General features: G+C 40.3%; 1 protein-coding gene and 1 long non-coding RNA gene across 6 annotated transcripts in view; one reads left to right on the forward strand and one right to left on the reverse strand.

Annotated features, from left to right (window-relative positions):
* The window catches only part of mctp1a (multiple C2 domains, transmembrane 1a), a 119,932-nt gene that overhangs the window by 95,657 nt on the left and 6,940 nt on the right, over positions 1-17,335 (reverse strand). Inside the window, exon 1 of one of the 5 annotated variants that reach the window (XM_079337693.1) lies at positions 1,244-2,099. The exons of 3 other annotated variants lie outside the window; for them this stretch is intronic. In XM_079337693.1, coding sequence (XP_079193819.1) covers positions 1,244-1,285 — 42 coding nt within the window. In that variant the 5' untranslated portion in view covers positions 1,286-2,099. Of the gene's footprint in view, positions 1-1,239; positions 2,100-17,335 lie in introns of those variants that run through there. One more of the 5 variants, XM_079337694.1, reaches the window with a different exon arrangement.
* Positions 9,396-10,472, forward strand: LOC306820096. The gene is made up of 3 exons (XR_013778638.1): positions 9,396-9,513; positions 10,131-10,206; positions 10,353-10,472. It is a non-coding gene; the product is annotated as an uncharacterized lncRNA (long non-coding RNA).

Below are 17,335 nucleotides of genomic sequence, written 5' to 3' on the forward strand. Positions count from 1 at the left end.
GCAAGCAGGGACGAGAAACAACAAGGGCCTGGGCACAAGTTGTAAGTTATTGTTGTACTCTTTTCTTGGTGAAGGGAGTTACACTATTTGATTTTTTTTTAAAGGTGAAACAGACATTTTAAGGTAAGAAATTGACCGTAAATATTTCTTGCCATAAACTGAGCATGTCAATTGTACTTAGGGCAACCCCATGATTACTGAAGAAGACACCTGAAATACGTATGTCCAGTATGTGACTTCTGGCCTGGGAGTATCATCAGGAGAGAGAAAGAGAGAGTGAGAGTCTCTTAGACCTCCTCATCAGACCATTGCTCTTCACTATCTTCAGGCTTTTCCCACTTCCTGATGTAGCAATTTATCTAACCTCCTCCATCCCCACTTCTTCTTAGTCATCTTGCTTTAATATCTCTCCTCCTCTCAGTTCTTATCATTTTCTCCTTCAGTCTTTTCTTCCTCTTCCCAACCATCCCCGAGTATTTTGCTCTGATTCTGAGCACGTTCAGCGTCTCAGCCCTTAAAACAGGAGTGACCAAAATAAGGCTGCAGCTTGAGAGTAAAAGGCACACGGTTTGCAAACATGGGAAATAGACAGAGGGTTAGCTGGGGGGGGGGACCAATGGGGGAAGCCCTTCAACAGACATTGGCAATATACTGATCTGAATGCACAGAACCCCGATGCTGTTTCTGTCAAACAGCATCGACCCATGATCTTGTTTTTGGTCCTGCTGGAGTGACTAACAGTCCCATGTCATGTAATTCTAGCAGACAGCTCAGGTTCCACTCTATTAGAAACTGGACATGACACACCCACAGCACCTCTACCTCGCCAACTCAGATCACACACACTCTCACATAAAAGCACATTTTTTAAATATGTCCATTATCTTCCACAGGCAACAATGAGAGAAAACCAGCACATAAACAAAAGAGGCGTTTACATTTATGGAAATACTGTAGGAAAATCTATGGTGCATGCAAATGTATGAACGTGCAGAAGTGATGGAAACATTTGAGTGATGAACGGCACATTTCAATCCCTTCACCTCACGCAAGTGCCTCTCTAATCCAGAGGGAAAACACCGCTCCCATACTAGCCCTCTTTACCGCCCTCACAAATAAACAACATGTAAAAGAAGCAACAATCTTAAGCATCTCCAAGGAAAAACAGCAGACACACAGTCAGAGCAGCATTGTGCACACATGCCATGTGTGCTGTCGTGTGTGTGAGTGTGTATATACCTACAGAAAGGCTTCGTCCCGCAGCTGAGAGAGGCAGCGCAAACATCCAGACACTGAACACGCTCCACTGACTGTACTACTACTGTTGCTGCTGCTGCTGCTGGCTTCCCTCCTATATGAGAGAGCCGCACACAGACACGCACCAGCTCGCTCTGTACCTGGCTCATTCACACACACACATACACACACACACACCCACACACAGCAGAAGGCAAACCAGCTGTGAGATTCTCCATACACAACTCGCACATCTGCAGGTTGCTCATGTTCCCTCACTATCCCCCCAGTCTCTTTCACTCTCTCTGTCTCTTTCTAGCTGTCACTCACTCACACACACACCCGTTGGAGATGTTCACAGGAGACTGACCAATTCTCAAGCATGGAGCAGCATCAGAATAAGTCTTACATTGTTGCCGATTTGTGTAGCTAATAAGAGAGTTGTGTATATTGTCATCGTTGGATATTTGATCCACTTAATCAAACAATGGCACAGAGAAACAGAGAGGCTAAGTACTGACAGAGGCAGAATATGAGATGTAATGAGGAGATACATTCCAGAGAGAAAAACATATGTGCAAAAGGATGAGATAAGATAAGCAACTGAAGCACTAACAAATAGTCTACAGTCAATGTACGCCTCAGCTCTTTTGTACCAAGGTGCTTTGCCTGATGCCCCGCATTCCCCCAAACACACACTGCTGATGCTGCTGCTATCTACGGAATTATGGCACTGATTGAAACACCAAGTCTATCACACAAAGCTGCCCACAAACCTACTCTTATTATCACTCTTTTTTCTTTTTTTCCCTTTTTTTTTTTTACTGCAATTCATAATAATTGACAACACTTGAGTATTGCAGCTTTTATAAAACACTATACACACGGGCCATTCAGAAAAGTGTGGTCACCCCACTTGACGTTGTCTAAGTATCGTGTGGGGATTTACAAACTTGGCTTTGCAAATATTTCCTTTCGCCTCCTGTCCTGTCTTTGAATTAGTTAGAAGCCATCAGGCTGGCAGATCGGCCGACCAATCAGATCCAACCTGGCACACGTTTGTTTAGTTTTTCTCTTTTCTTGGGGGATTCTGAGCGTTAGAAATACAGACAGATGAGAGAGGCTTCTTGTAGCAGCAGTACATGAAAACAGATACTTTTTTCGAACATTAGTCATCGTGAACGTACTTCAATAGACACATAAAATAGATATATGAACCCTAGAAAGGGCATTGTATTGGACCTTTAACAACTGTTGATATCCTGTCCTGTCACCTGATTCTTTGTCTTATACAATATTTTCTTCTGCGACAGTTTCCCTTCATATCACTGTTCAAACCTAATGTGCTCTCCCTTTCTCAGCTGTCTGTCAGAGGGAAATTGTTGAAAAAGCAGTTTAGCTTTACTGTCGGTGATGTGCAATTGCTTTATACGCCTCAGCAGAATAAAACCTCCTCTCTGTTGAACAATAGACGGACTAATACCTCCCCTCTGAAACCAATTATCCCCACTCTGGTGCAACAACTTTCCTGCTGAGACAGTACTACCCCTCTTTAGGAAGACAAACCGCAGAACACAGTTCATTTTGTTCATTTAGGTGGTTAATCAATTAGCTACACAATCTGTGAAGAAAACAGCCTGTAGTAATTTGCCATAATGAGCCTCTTTATGTATGCACACTTTATCTTTATTGCAAACAAAAAAAAAACAACGTAATAATAGATACACTCATAAATACATGTGTGCATCATACAAGATGTATTTATCTGTTTGTGTGCATACATACTCCCTGTTGAAAATATCCCAGCATGCTTTGCAGTCAACAGTATCAATTATTGTCCCATATATATATATATATATATATATATATATATATATATATATATATATATATATATATATACATATATCCATGTTTTCAAGCAGGAGATGATTAAAGAAACAATAAATACGGTAACAACAATTTTAGAAGGAAATGCCTGATGTGCAAACACAGCGGAGAGTATAAACAGTTTATAAACTTGTTTTCTTTTTGAGTTCCTTTTTGATCTATTTGCATTTAGGAAGCAACGCTGGGTGAATGCCAGCTTAGACAGGGCTCCCGACAGGAGGTGGAAGGTGCCACCCTGCTTCCTGGCACACACTGCTCTGCAGAGTCACGACAAAACCCTGTGGAGGAGCACCAAATAGAGGGAGCAATGTGTGTGTGTGGGTGGGTGTGCGTGCGTGTGCGTGCGTGTGTGCGTGCGTATGTGTGTGTGTGTGTGTATGTGTGCGTGTGTCTGTGTGTGTTTGTGTGTGTGTACAGTCTTGTATTACAATAGACTCAGACCCCAGGACGCGGCAGCTGTCCCTTTCATGTGTGCTTTTTTTATAAGGCTTGTTCGCCATTGTCTGTCAGCAGGTCTTATATGACTACAGTTGCAGAGTTCAATCCAGCACAACACACCTCACCCTCACAGCCTGAAGCGATACAGAAAAACAGAGGAAATCCAAAATCTCTCGGGGAAAGAAGCAACACTGACCAAATAGTTCCTGACACCTGGGTGTGCTCACCATAACACACATTTCCCTAAAGCCAAAGCCCTTCTGACAGGTTTAGAAATGACATTATCACGACCATGGGCTTTAGAGACATATAACTGCATGTGTACGGTAAAGCATGTTTATCTAGAGAACATGTGGCGACTGAGGCTAAAGTCAGAACTGCCTGATGCTCTTCTGAATGCCAGCAGCTCCCAGCACTGCTACTGAGGAAACATATAAACACCTGCCTTTACAAACACAAATGTTTACACTGTCTATATGCCCTTAGAAAAAAATGTGAGTTTTTGTTCTTTTTCTACACACATGCTGTGACTGGGATAAACAAACACACCCATGTACTGCTTCCATCCTTGCCTGAATCTCTTGGGTTGGCATGTCTGCACCAGCGAACCCTGCAGTGTGCACCATCTGTCTGCTCATTACTCAACACACACACATCACAGAGTAAACATATAGTCCAAGCACAAACGTGAACAGCAACGCAACAGGGAAAATCACACCACATACATGTTGACTTAGAATGACTGACATGACTGACAGAGGAGCTGACAGTAGCTCTTCAAAACTTCTCCTGTCCCATCATGCTTTGACTATTGTTGTGTTAGCAGTTGGCTGAAGAAACAGGAAGAGGTAAAGAGATAGATAGAGATAGATAGATACTTACAAAACTTATTAAAAGAGGTGATCAGGGCTGAAAAAAAGGAACGTGGCGTCTATGAGCAGGCAGACAGACTGACTGGGAGGGAAGCAGGAGAAGCAGGCAATCAAGCACACAGACACCCCATACCAAGTAGAAAGCTTGTAACATTTACTCTGGAGTTCAAATAACCAATCAATTAAAAAAAAATGTAAGGCAGCCACTGGGAGCAGGCTGTGCAAACAACTAAGTGGATCCCCAGTCTCTATCACAGCAGGCAGCTCACCACGAGGTGCTTTGTACCACTGCAGCCTGCATAAAGCTGAACTCAATCACTGCCCTTAGTTTTCTCTTCTGCTCTGTGTTGTTTTGTTGATTTATCTTTGTTCCAAAGGGGGGAAAACATCTCTCATTTCACTCTCAATTCTGTTTCTATATAACCAAGACCTCTGTCTGTTGACAGCAAAAATCACAGGAGCATCATAAACCTTTATCAGTAGCCTGTATTACAACTCTTAGCAATAGATTCCCTGTTAAAAATGAATGTATTGGTTGCAAGTGCAGATATTACAGTATATGTTTTTTGCACTGCACTAATAAATAAATTGTAGCTGAGTCATAGGAATATTAAAGGAGACACCCTTTAAAGACTACATTTAAAAAAACACAGAACAAGGGCAGAAGAAAAATGACATGCACAAAGGGGTTGGTAAGAAAGAGAGATGAGAAATAAACAAAGGGCTGAGGAAGGAGAAGGGAAAGCATCGATGTACAAAGGGCACAGTCTGGGTTAAAGCTGAGAGGTCCAAGGAGCTGCCAACAGAGGAGGCACAAGCCCTCCTGGGAGAAAGAGTGCTTCCCTTGGATCTATAGATGGATTCATGTCACTACTCTGTTGACTTTTGGCTCTGCCATGTCTCTGTCTGTCTCTCCGTCTCCCTCCTTGACTTTGCTTGCTTCATCAGTTGCTACTTGCACTGCTGCAGGTGGCAAACTCTCCGTCTCCACTTTGTCTCCTCTCTACTCTGACCTGCAGTATCCTTGGAAAGGTTATGTTTCAGCAAGATTGTCAATTTGTATTCAGAGTCAAATGTGGAGACAAAGTCAAAGTAATTGGTCACACTAATTAGGAGACATGATGGGAGGAAACCTCTGACCTTTACATAGCTAGAGGAGCTAAACCGTTTTTCACTCTTAAACGCCTCAAATATATCGAGCAGCTGATGTTCTGATGTTTATATTGTCATGTGCTAAGAGTTCAGAGGCTTTTAAGCTGTTAGAAAGCCCAACCGATTGCCCAGCTGATTTCAGACGATATTAGCAAACCAAGTGAAAATCGGTATCTGCTAATTTTATCGCAGATTTGGGCCGATGTTACGAGATTTATTCACTGGTCAAATAGCATTTAATTTAAGCTTCATTGTATTTCACACTAGCAGTTCTCTTAAACCGGCAGAAGGCGCTATAAGGACTACAAAAGCATAATCACCCTTCAGAGTGTCAAGCTGTAATGCATGTACATGTGTCGTTACTTTCCAGTTGAGTGACCATCTTTTTGTTCGTTATACTGTTCATCCTGTCGACCCTGCATTTGAAGGATACACTTCCTAATTTTGTTATTGGTATAAGCCCCAGAAATCCCATATCGGTCAGGCCTTGGAGCTGTTAATAAACTCAAGTTAAAGCTGTCTCTTTTCTGTTTGAGTGGTTTGCAGGTCAGTGTAATGTGAGTTGTATGGCGACACACTTCCACTTCATGACCTCATAAAGAAAAAGCAAATAAAAGCTAATTCTGACTACATAAACATACGCAGCTGTCTTGTGATTGTAAAGGTGCCTGTGACTTATAGGAGACTTCTCATTTACACAGGTTTGCATTTGCATGTGCATGTTGTGTTGGTCTTAAAACCATCAACCATAATACTGCAGGTCCTAAATAATGAAAATCTCAAAGATAAGAACTGACTGTAGTTACATAAGAAAACACCTGTTTGTAAAGCTCTCCACTAAAGAAGTTTAGAAGAGCAATAAACAATCAGGAATACATTTCTAGTCTACTTGTTTAAACAAGCTGTTGAATCTTTTCTGTCCTGATGCAATCACAATGTAAATCCTTGAAACTAGATGACAGATCACCTCCTCCGTCTCCACTGTTTTTTACTTGTTATTAAAAAAGAACTGATCTAAAACAACTGTCAGGCTCATCATTACATCTCTTGCACTGCATGTGCATTTTGGTTACTTTGTCAAACACTTCCAAAGAACACTCTTGGATGTTATATGACTGTGTCAGGCATTTTCTCAAAAACCCAGAAGGCTACTTTTTCCCATTACTTCATATATCTTTGAAAAAACTGTCTTGTAACCTTTAGGGAAATTAAAGTATACAGGAGCATATATTATGTATTAACTGTGCTTAATCTACATTTTCTAAAACATAGGTCATCCAAAGATAGTGATTCAATACTCACGCATCGATTTCGTAAAATGATTTCTTCGAGACAAAGTTGCAATTTTTATATCCAGGGATCATAATATAAAACTGTGATGGTTATTTTAATTATTTACCATAAAATAAAAGCTTTATGACAGTGACAATGTTGAACACACTTTGCTGTAGGTGAAGTTATGATTATTGTCTTTTGGCCGAATTTATCTGTAGTGCTCAGTATCTCTGGCTTCTAAAGTAGTATCCAAAGTTTCCCTCATGTGAGGATTGAACAATGACGCACCAAAAAAAAAAAATGCATGCCTTCACATTATCCGTATTTGGAATAGACATAAAAAACTGTATCCACGTTACTCACCAATACAGAAATAAACACACCCGCACAAATATAGGCAGAGATATGCAGGATATACCCCGATATGTGCTATAAACACTCAAGGATTCTTCCCCCACACAGTGTGTCATCACAACAGCCTACACTCCAGACCTGAGGGATTGTAGTAACAACCCTTACAGGTTTCACCAAGTGATTCATCCTCTTTCATTACTACACCCACATGCACACTAATAACTCCACATGGCTCTGTCAGCCCCGATAGAGCGTGACATTGGTCTGTAAAAGCCAACGCTCGTGAATTAAAAATATAAATCTATGCAAAAGCCTTCATTATGAAAATGATCCTTGCCCTTAAGGTTTATGAAGAGTGAAGATGAGAACTATCAAGTCTCATTTCATCCAACAGAGAACTTTTGATTCATCTGCATTTCCATCATAAGGCAGGACTGTCCCTCATTTCTGTAAAGATGTTTTTGGGAAACTTTTGCCTTTAGTGGATAGGACAGCTTAAGATAGACACAAAATGCCCGGCGGAGTAGGGGGCGACATGAAGCGAATGACACTGTCAGACTAAACACCATGGCGGCCGAGACGAGGACCGCAGTCACAAATTAACCGCCAGGCTTTCCGGCGCCCCAGTACCATCCTTCGGAGGTGATCAGTCAGTGGCCAACTATTAAAAGAATTCCTGATTGCAATAATAGTGCAAAGTGGTTCTGCATTGTTGTGCAAAGACTGTGAGAAGAAGAGGCAGATGAAGAGGGAGAAAGAAACTGGTGAATAGCTGACTAAAAAAAAAACAGTCCACAACTTCCAGAAGATAACTGGCAGTTCAGACAGTTCATATCTAAGCAATCCCTTCGAAAAGCTATGTTTCATTTGTCTTTTGGTCTCCAGGTAGATTTCAGGGACAGAAATGGAGACATGGTTGAATTGACATTTTTCACAATCTTGATAGGAATGAACCAATCTGGCTGTCGTCCTCTTTAGTTGGGCAATACAAAGTACAAGTATAGTCCTCTTACATCAACACACTGAGGAACATTTCTATTTGTATCTACATCTTGATGTGTGTGTGTGTGTGTGTGTGTGTGTGTTTCTGAGATGTCCAAGTCAAGGACATAAAAAGAGCACAGAGCTGTTTTTGTGAAGAGTTGTTGCTGTACTTCAATCCAGACAAAGCAAGTACTAGCACAAACCTCATACTCAGAAATGTTGACGTTCTTTGAATGTAGGAATGGCAACTGTTGTGACAAATGTGTTAAACAAAAAATGTGTCAAACTTGAGGGCTTCCTTTCATACTGAACTTGCCAACTAGTATAAGTTAATATGAAAACACATTCTGTAACTTTGTAATTAATGAAAGTGCTGTAAACTAGATCTAAAATAAAGGACCATGACGGGAATGTATTATTAAACTCACCCCTGATTGTGTGGAGCTCATGGCTGAGAGACAGGGTACGAACGGTCCAGTGTCCGTCCCAGCAACACTTTCACAACGACGTAATAGTCAGAGGACTGAGAGAAAGGGCTATTTCTATACGGTGTGTATATGTGTGTGTGTGTGTGTGTGTCAGCTGCAGGTGTACACAAGGACAGGAGCAGGACCCGCCTAGTCAAGCCCCCTGGTTCAGACATCAATATAACTGTGTAATGCTGAGATGCCTGACCAACAAATTAACACATTTGCAGATGACAGGGCCTCTCACTGACAGCCAGCTAGGATACAAAGAAATATGAGCCCCTTCACACTTCTGAGTTTAGAATTGTACAGGTCAGGAATACTCCTCAGTCCTCAACATATACGTGCTTTGTTTCCTTGAGAAATGTGTTGAGAATAAGAGAAGGCAGAGAACACAAAAATAAAATGCAACTTCAAAATAAATAGAGTGAGAGTGGCAAAAAAAAGTGAAATTATGAGTGACATGATAAACCATGCTGTGAGCTGGTATGTTTTTTTTGTTTTTTTTTTACGACTTGGCTTGTGGTCAAAATCAGGACTTAGAAATAGAAGCCACCTGTTGAATGAACTTCAGTATCATCCTCAGCTGGCATGACTCAGAGGATTTGTAAATCAGGCATGTTTCCAATATCCATCAAACTATTTGTCACCATGGTATTCCTCATTACATTTATCTTTAAAAAAAGATGACACTCCAGAGGAAGACATGCATTTTATGTAATCTGAATTAACATGACAACACAGTTCTCGAAAGCTCAAAAGTAAACGACAGAGAAATCACGAGTCTAGTTGGATGCAGTTCTAAAAGGAGAGGACAGAAGATATTTGAATTGCTTGTTACTGAGGTAAGTTCCTCTTTGGGTGACAGTGCTGTTGTTCTGCTGAGCTAACTGGTGCAATAGGTTTGTGTCGGGTTGTTTTTTAACTTGTTCTTAGCGGTCACTGAACGTAGACACGCTGATGTTTTCTTCTCTATTTTTACAACAAACATTTACAAGCTAAATATGAATGTGAAATACATAAATATCAGCACTTCTCTTATTCATATTTATACCAAGAACACATTGAAACTGTTTTATATATTTAGCTAAAACAAAATATAGCTAACTGTAGAGCTGGGCTTTGGAATTCACAGTTGTGTTGCTAGGCAACAGTTATACATTACATTTGTGCAAAAAAAATTAAAAAGTCAAAATCAGACAAGAATAAGATTTTTTTTTTTTTGGTGCACCTTGACAAAAAAGATATATCTTAATTAAATAACCCCCAAAACAAAAAAAATCCTCTTGGTTTCAAAAATGAAGCTTTTAAGATCACTATTGTCGCTGTCTCTACCCTGTCCCTGTACTCTGTGTGTTAACTGAGAATAGAACAAGCTACACAAAGTAAATTCAAATGAGAGGTAGGGCTTCAAAGTCAAATAAAATAAACTATGTTTAAATGATAATTTCCTCTGCTTTAGTTGTTTTCCAGAGAGAAGTGGAAGTCCTGATGGCAGATAGTGGCAGAAAGAAGCGTCTCAGTGTCTCCACCCTCAGGTGCATTTCTTACAGTTGTTTATGAAGAAATAGAATGCATGTATTTTTCTAATGTGTTGTTTTTTTCTGTGTCATTACTGGACGATATTCTGTTCAATCTGTTTCATGTGTTTATATTTAACAACCTTTATTTGATGAATGGACAGGAAGAGAAAACAGGCAGCAAATGACAGGAGGATCTGCAGGATGGTGAATAAACAGGTGGAGAAGCAAATCCTGCATCTGCGTTTAGAGTTCCTCATGGAGCTCAACATTGAAACGAAGAAGATTGCTCATCTGTTGGAAAAACAAATAGAGCAGAGGAAGATATTACAATGGATGGGAAACTGCTTACACACTCTGATGATGAGGAACTTGGTAGAAGAACATGAAGAAGATTTACTTGACATGGACTGCTTAAGCTTAAACAGTTCGGAAACATCCTCTGAAACTCACAGCATCCTCTCAAATTATGAGCCACAGGAAAGCTCCAAAAGTCTGCTGAATGATTCCAGTGATGGGGACACCAGAGAGGCCTCCAATGATGCTGACACAAGTCAAGTATCTAATGGTGCCACTTTAGTATAAAAATAAGCTTCAAGTACCAAATGTAAATAATATAGTATAAGTGCAGCAGGAGGATGTGCTGAGGGGACATACACTGGAAGGAATGGATGGACAAACAAGAAGTTAGAGGACAACATTACAAAGTAAGGCCTCATCCCGTATCAGAGCAACAAGAGGAGAAACCTACAAAAAGCAGAATACAACTAATAATAAGTGCTTGATTCAGAAAATAAAACATTGTGCATCAAAAAAACGTATTCCGTTTTAATAGATTAACAAAAATACTGCTTGCAATGTGATGGTGCTGCAGTGTGTATCAGTGGGGTTGGTGAGCTGGTCAGGGTCTGACCTTCTCTTCACTGTCCAGGGGCTTTTTCGCAAGTAACTTACTATTCTCCTTCTGCTCTCTTACTGAAACACTAGTTAAATCCTCTTTTCTTCAAAATCAACTCTTTGGGGATAAGAATAAACAAAGAAAGACGGTTCTGCTCTGTCTACAGACGTAATATATTAATATTTTCCTCACAATAAAAAAAAAAGAAGCATATTAGCTCAAATGCAAGTGAAATTCTTTCAAGCATCCTAATCAGTCTTAAATAGCCTGACCTAACGGCACACAACACGAGCGAGTGTCAGCAACAAAAGTGAAGTGAAGTGAAGTGTCCTAACTGCTCGCGAGCTACCTTAAAGTGTCTGATATCTATCTTAAAGTGTATGATAGAGATTACTTTAATACGACCATTTCACTTGTTTGACTTTGAGTATATCTGAGATTAATCAGTACCTCTGAAAGTAAGTCAAGCTAACAAAACTGAAGTCATTGAAATAAACAGATTCAAAATGAGTACACATTTGAATGGCCTTTTGTCAGTTTCATTGCTGTGAGTCAAAACAAATCATTAAGAAGAAAACTAATACACCCGGTAGGCTACTTTAGTTCTCAGGATACAGTCCAAAATATGTAGGCCTGGCAGCACAAACAACACTGGACTCTCAAATCTGGATAAGCAGCAACAGTTTCCTTTAGCCATGCACTTCTTTCTCATTAACACTTCCTTTAAATAAATGTCCAGTGTCCAGAGAAACATCCAATGAGGTCAAAGCCATTGATCTTAAAGGGAGAGTAGAAATAGAGAGTGCAGAACGCTGAACAGAGTGGGCAGAAGGTGGCTTTACTGTGACAATAAGAATCACATGATCCAGCCAGCCAGCCAAAAAGCCTCTCTTTCCCTATTCTGCCAGTTTCCTCTGTCTTCTCCTCAGAGACACCAGTAGGTGGCACCAAGTCCCTTCCCTCTCCAACCACATTCAGCAGAAAAATCAAGTGCCAATAAAGAGACACTATGTTGATACAAACCATTCATTGTATGTTTGTCATTTATTTCAGGGCTGACCATCAGCTGATCGCTGGTCCGCAGAGAGAATCATAGCACAGAAGAGCAGAGTGAGTCTGCTGTCGCCAACACGAGTATGATGATGATGTGCCAGAACGACGTTCCTCTCAGCCCTCAATAAAACTGTTTCCCTGAAGAAAAAAGGACAGCCATACAGTGTCACCTACTGAAACAACATTTGACTGATGGACTTCTCAGACGTTAAAAACTTGAACTTAAATAGTCAGCAATAAATTATCCAATGAACTTCGAGAGAAATTCTAGTCATTTTAAACTCCTTTTCAGCCTTTACATATTTCAGTCTCAATGGATTTAAGGTGCAATAAGATTTTAGAAATGCACCAGATTATCTCAGCCAGCACATTGTTTCGCCCACCATTATATTAGTGAAGGTCAAGTAAATTAAAAAATGTGTTTTATGCCTTTATTGTAGAGATAGGATGTTGGATAGAGTCGTGAATCTGGGAAAGAGAGTGAGGAATGGCTTGCAGGAAAGAAGCCACAGGTCAGATTCGAACCCAGACCACCCAATTGGAGGATACAGCCTCCGCACACTCATCACTGCGCCCCCAAGAAAATTTCATTCAATTAATTTTCTATATGGCGCCAGATCACAACAGAAGTCATTTAAGGACAAAGGCAATGAGTAAAATCAAACTGAGCTTTTTGTCTCATTCATTGCAAATTCAAAGTGACGATTTTAAGTTAAAGAAAAATATTCCAGCCCCGTACATAGTATACTTCTTCAAACACACAGGTCTTTTTTCACTGAAGCACCAATCTCTATATAGGAGCTCAAAATAAATCTATAATCCAAACTTCATTAATTACAGATTTTCTTAAAAGTCCTAATACTACTTGACTTATCAGCTGAACTTGTGTTTTTAAGTCTATCCACTTTAATCCTTTGATGATTTACTTTAAACATACAACTTCATCAGCAGTCTTCCTGCATCCTAACATTGCAGGCTGTATTAAAAAACAAGCCCGGCCTCAGCTTATAACATTCTCCATATCTGGCTCTGCTGTGGCATGATGAGTTTCATCCTTCCACATCAGTGAATCAGAGCAGCAGCAGCAGTAACATCTGCAAACTGCTACATGATGTGACAGTTTTTCTTTGCACATTTAAGTTGCAAAAACAAACTATAGAAAACCTTTCCCCCTTAGTTGTCTTGAATTAGCCTTGCACTCTTTTCTTTTGGGCAATTTGTTTGACCCTGGCTTTTGCACTCATCGTGGTCTGCAGTGTCAAACGATCCAGTCACAAACACAGCACCATCATAATCTCTCTTATCCAGGAAGCATTTTTGTTTTTTCAAAGCTTCAGTTAAATAGTGGTAAATGGATTCCAAAGAGCACAGGATATTTTGAGTTCTTGCTGTTGTTAGATGACCAGTCAGTTGTTCGGTCACTCTTTTGTCTACTATTTTACTGTAGAGTTGGCAGGCAGGATGCTAATAGTCTCATAGTTATTTATATCTGTTTTATTTGCTGATTTGAACATTGGAGTATCCATGGCAACCTTCCCAGCTGTCGGAACAATGTTTGACAACTAAATAAACCAAAAGCATGATCTGGCATACCACAGACTCTGAGTGTGCTTTTAATCGTGTAGTTAATAAAATCAGTAAACTACATCTCTCTGCTCTACAGACCCCCTTAACTCAAGAGTGAGAAAATCTCCTTAATGTTTGCCTTGAGTAAAATGAAGCTCACAGTGGGTTAGATCAGCTTTAACATAAGCCCTATTAATATACTGTAGCTATCATCTCGAGAACATAATCAAACACCCAGATATGAATTGCAGGCTGTATCTTCATAGTAAAGTAGTAAGATATGAGTGGACCCAGTGAATAGAGCCACTCTACCAACCATTAATGCAGACGTTCACAAGAACACATCCCCTGCACTCATGTCAGAACAATGTCAAAGAGTTCAGTTTGAGCTCAGCTCCAATTAACCTTTTTAAACTCCTCTTCCTCATTGTGATTTGTCTACATGCAGCAGCGGCATGTTCAAGCGACAACCTCCAGTCCTGCAAATGAAGCCATTGCGGAGTGCAAAATCCTTTATATTAAGATGCACCAGTGTAAGTTCTGTTCAGGTAACAACTTCAGTTTCCTTAAATATCAAATGTGTACTTTCTTATAATGGAGAGCTATTTAACCCAACAAGCTCACGATATGTGAATGTACACATTTTGAGTAATTTGGGTCAATTATACTTTTCTTTTGTTAATTTTCAGAACCAAATGGATGAACCTTTTTAAACACACATCTTCTCCGTCAGAGGTCCCCATCCTCACATGACAAAAATAATCAGAGTATTTATTCGTTTGATTCAAGACTCATAGATAACCACACCATATATTGAGAGATAAACAGAGAATTACAAAAACAACTCTGTTCTTCTGCTCTCAAACATTAAACAGGCAAGAACATTGAGATATACTGATTGGCGGCAACCTGAAGGTCGGGTGCTGTCACATGTCAAAGTATCCTTAATCAATAAACTGAACCCCAAATTGCTCCAGTTGCTGCGTCAGTGTAGTTTGAATGTGTGTATATGGGATTAGTAAATAATACTGATGAACACTTTACACAGTAGAATGTGGTGTGTGAATGGTTGAATGTAACATACAGTCAATTATGACCTCAAAGTGTGTTCATGTTAAAAGACAGCTTGTAGCTAATTGAAATGAGCAGAGCTATATTTTAATTTGCCTATTTGGATTGGAACCTTTTAAAGTGGCCAGTTTTTCACACCAAATGTAACTGCAGTAAAAATTGGCAGACATGTCCCACTCTAAATCAGTCGTAAAGCTCTTTTCCTCTGTAACAAATTCACTGTGCTGTAGATGTCCAATGGAAACATGGGAGGCAGATGGCCTGCACTTGCACACATTTCCACATCAGAGTCTTTGTGTCTCTGTTTCCCTTTCTCTGGATCAATACAGTGGCTTTACAGCTGATTACAGTGACTGCTCTGAAATGTCTACGGACACATAAAGATGTTCCCTCAAGCTCAGGAAACACAGACACACTCAACCTTAATGTATGACTGTGAATTGCTATAAAAAGCCCCAATGATGCTTCGTCCTGATTTGTAAAGGAACTTTGGAATTAATAATCAAATCAATCAGTATACGTCATCTATAATGTCTGCACTTGACCATTATTTCTCTTATTCTGAAATGTGTACTGAATGAGTTTGAGTGTTTGTGTTGTTTAACTGTGTGTTGCTACTTTTTATTGTCTGGTCTCCCTTGAAAAACAGTTATCTGATCTCAGTGGGATTAAATGAGGGCTAAATAAAGGTTCACAAACATGTTATTACTTATTTTACTGAGGCTTCATTAAGTATGGCAATATCTAAAACTTCAGTTAGATCAAATAAGGGTTATGTTCTATCTTCTTATTTCTTGGAGTTATATTTCTAGGGATGTAGGAGCAGAAGTGGATTGAAGAAGAATCTCTGAACATAGTTTGTTGCAATCGATCAGCAGAAATCTGACTTCCAGAGAGGATAGACATTCCTTACAAAACATTCACATCATAGGATGCAGACCAGTGTCATGTTACTATTAGGTTGATCAGCTCATTAGAAAATCAGTGAGTCACATATATCAAATAAAGGTGCAGCGTGTTGTTCAGAGAACACAAACAGCCATGCTCCCATATTGATCGAAATGAGCTGCAGGAACATTTACAACTCAGAGACAATTTTCATCTACGCTACAGAGGAGCTCATTTGCAAATATTCAATATCCACTCACCACTGAGGAAGTGGGCTCTATATTGAGTTGCAAATGATATATTAGCATGATGAGGTGTAGGAAAACCAGCCCACAGCCTTTGGTCACCACGTGTTGTTTTATCTTGGGGGTGGCGGCCACTAGCATATTACTGTTGCCTGCTTGTGTTTGTCCTCGCTTTCATCTTGAGCAGCCGACCTACTTATTAAAGCTGTCACCGCTCAGTCGTTGAATTTTAAGGGCAGGGAGAGAGAATGTTGTAATAAGGGAGACACAGGGAGGCTTTGTTTGGGATACTAAGGATGAAAATAACAGTAAATGAGTCCAGGCACTGCAAAAACACAAACAATGTTGAGTGATAGTCAACAAAAATCACCCAGCAGGCTATTATTGAATGTCATCAGTTATTTGACCACCCTCCCTACTGCACATGTTTCCTTCCTACACTGACTGAATCAGTGATAATTAATCTATGTGGGAAGACATTAAGAGCTAAAAAGCAAAATCCATGGCTTAAGCTTTTCATTTAAAAGCTGACCCATCTCTTCCCACACGCTCATGACTGATAATCATGCCTGCCACCTTTAACTTAATATTATCTTTGCATCTTTGATTATTGCCTGATGCCGTAATGAGAGAAAAGAAATGAGGGAGTTGAATGTCTCTATTGGTTCAGAGATAGGGCCTCATCAATCTCTTCGTATAACGCCGTCATTATTAAAGACGAGTCTGGACTCGTGACTCATTAAGCAGACTGCAGGGTCATGCTTCTACTTTATTTACTATCACACTCATGCACATGCTCAGACGATGTGTATGGGTGGGTACGCGTGCCTGTGCATACCTTTGTTGAGTGTGCACGTGCCTGGCTGAGTTTGTAATGAGACTGTGTAATGGCTCTGCCTGAGACTGGAGAGAACAACGCTGGAGGGTATCACAATGTCACAGTGCAGAGTTTCCTCATCTTGCAGTTTGCAGACTGTTCTTCTGACAGGCCAGAATATATTTTGGATCAGTCCTCAGAAAGCTCTTTTTTTTTTTTTTTTTTTTTTTAAGATTTGTTTTTGGCCTTTTTGCCTTTATTGTAGAGGGAGGACAGTGGATAGAGTCGGAAAGGGGGAGAGAGAGTGGGGAGAGACATGCGGGAAATGGGCCACAGGCCGGACGCGAACCCGGGCCGCCCGCGCGCGAGGACTGAGCCTCAATACGTGGGGTCGCGCGCACTGCCGCTGCGCCACCGGCGACCCCCAGAAAGCTCTTTTAAGGGAAAAATGTTATTATCAGAGAGTCTTAGACTGGGACCGGGAAGGTGCAGGGGCCAATTTTGGGATGATGGGAAGGAAGAAAATGGAAACAATTTGATTTTGAAGCCACTGACAAACAAAATACAAAGTTGCTTTTGGAATTCTTTGATGTGAGCTGTGTGAAAGGT

The sequence above is a fragment of the Symphodus melops genome, assembly GCF_947650265.1.
Source record: "Symphodus melops genome assembly, chromosome: 1".
Taxonomy (NCBI): domain Eukaryota; kingdom Metazoa; phylum Chordata; class Actinopteri; order Labriformes; family Labridae; genus Symphodus; species Symphodus melops.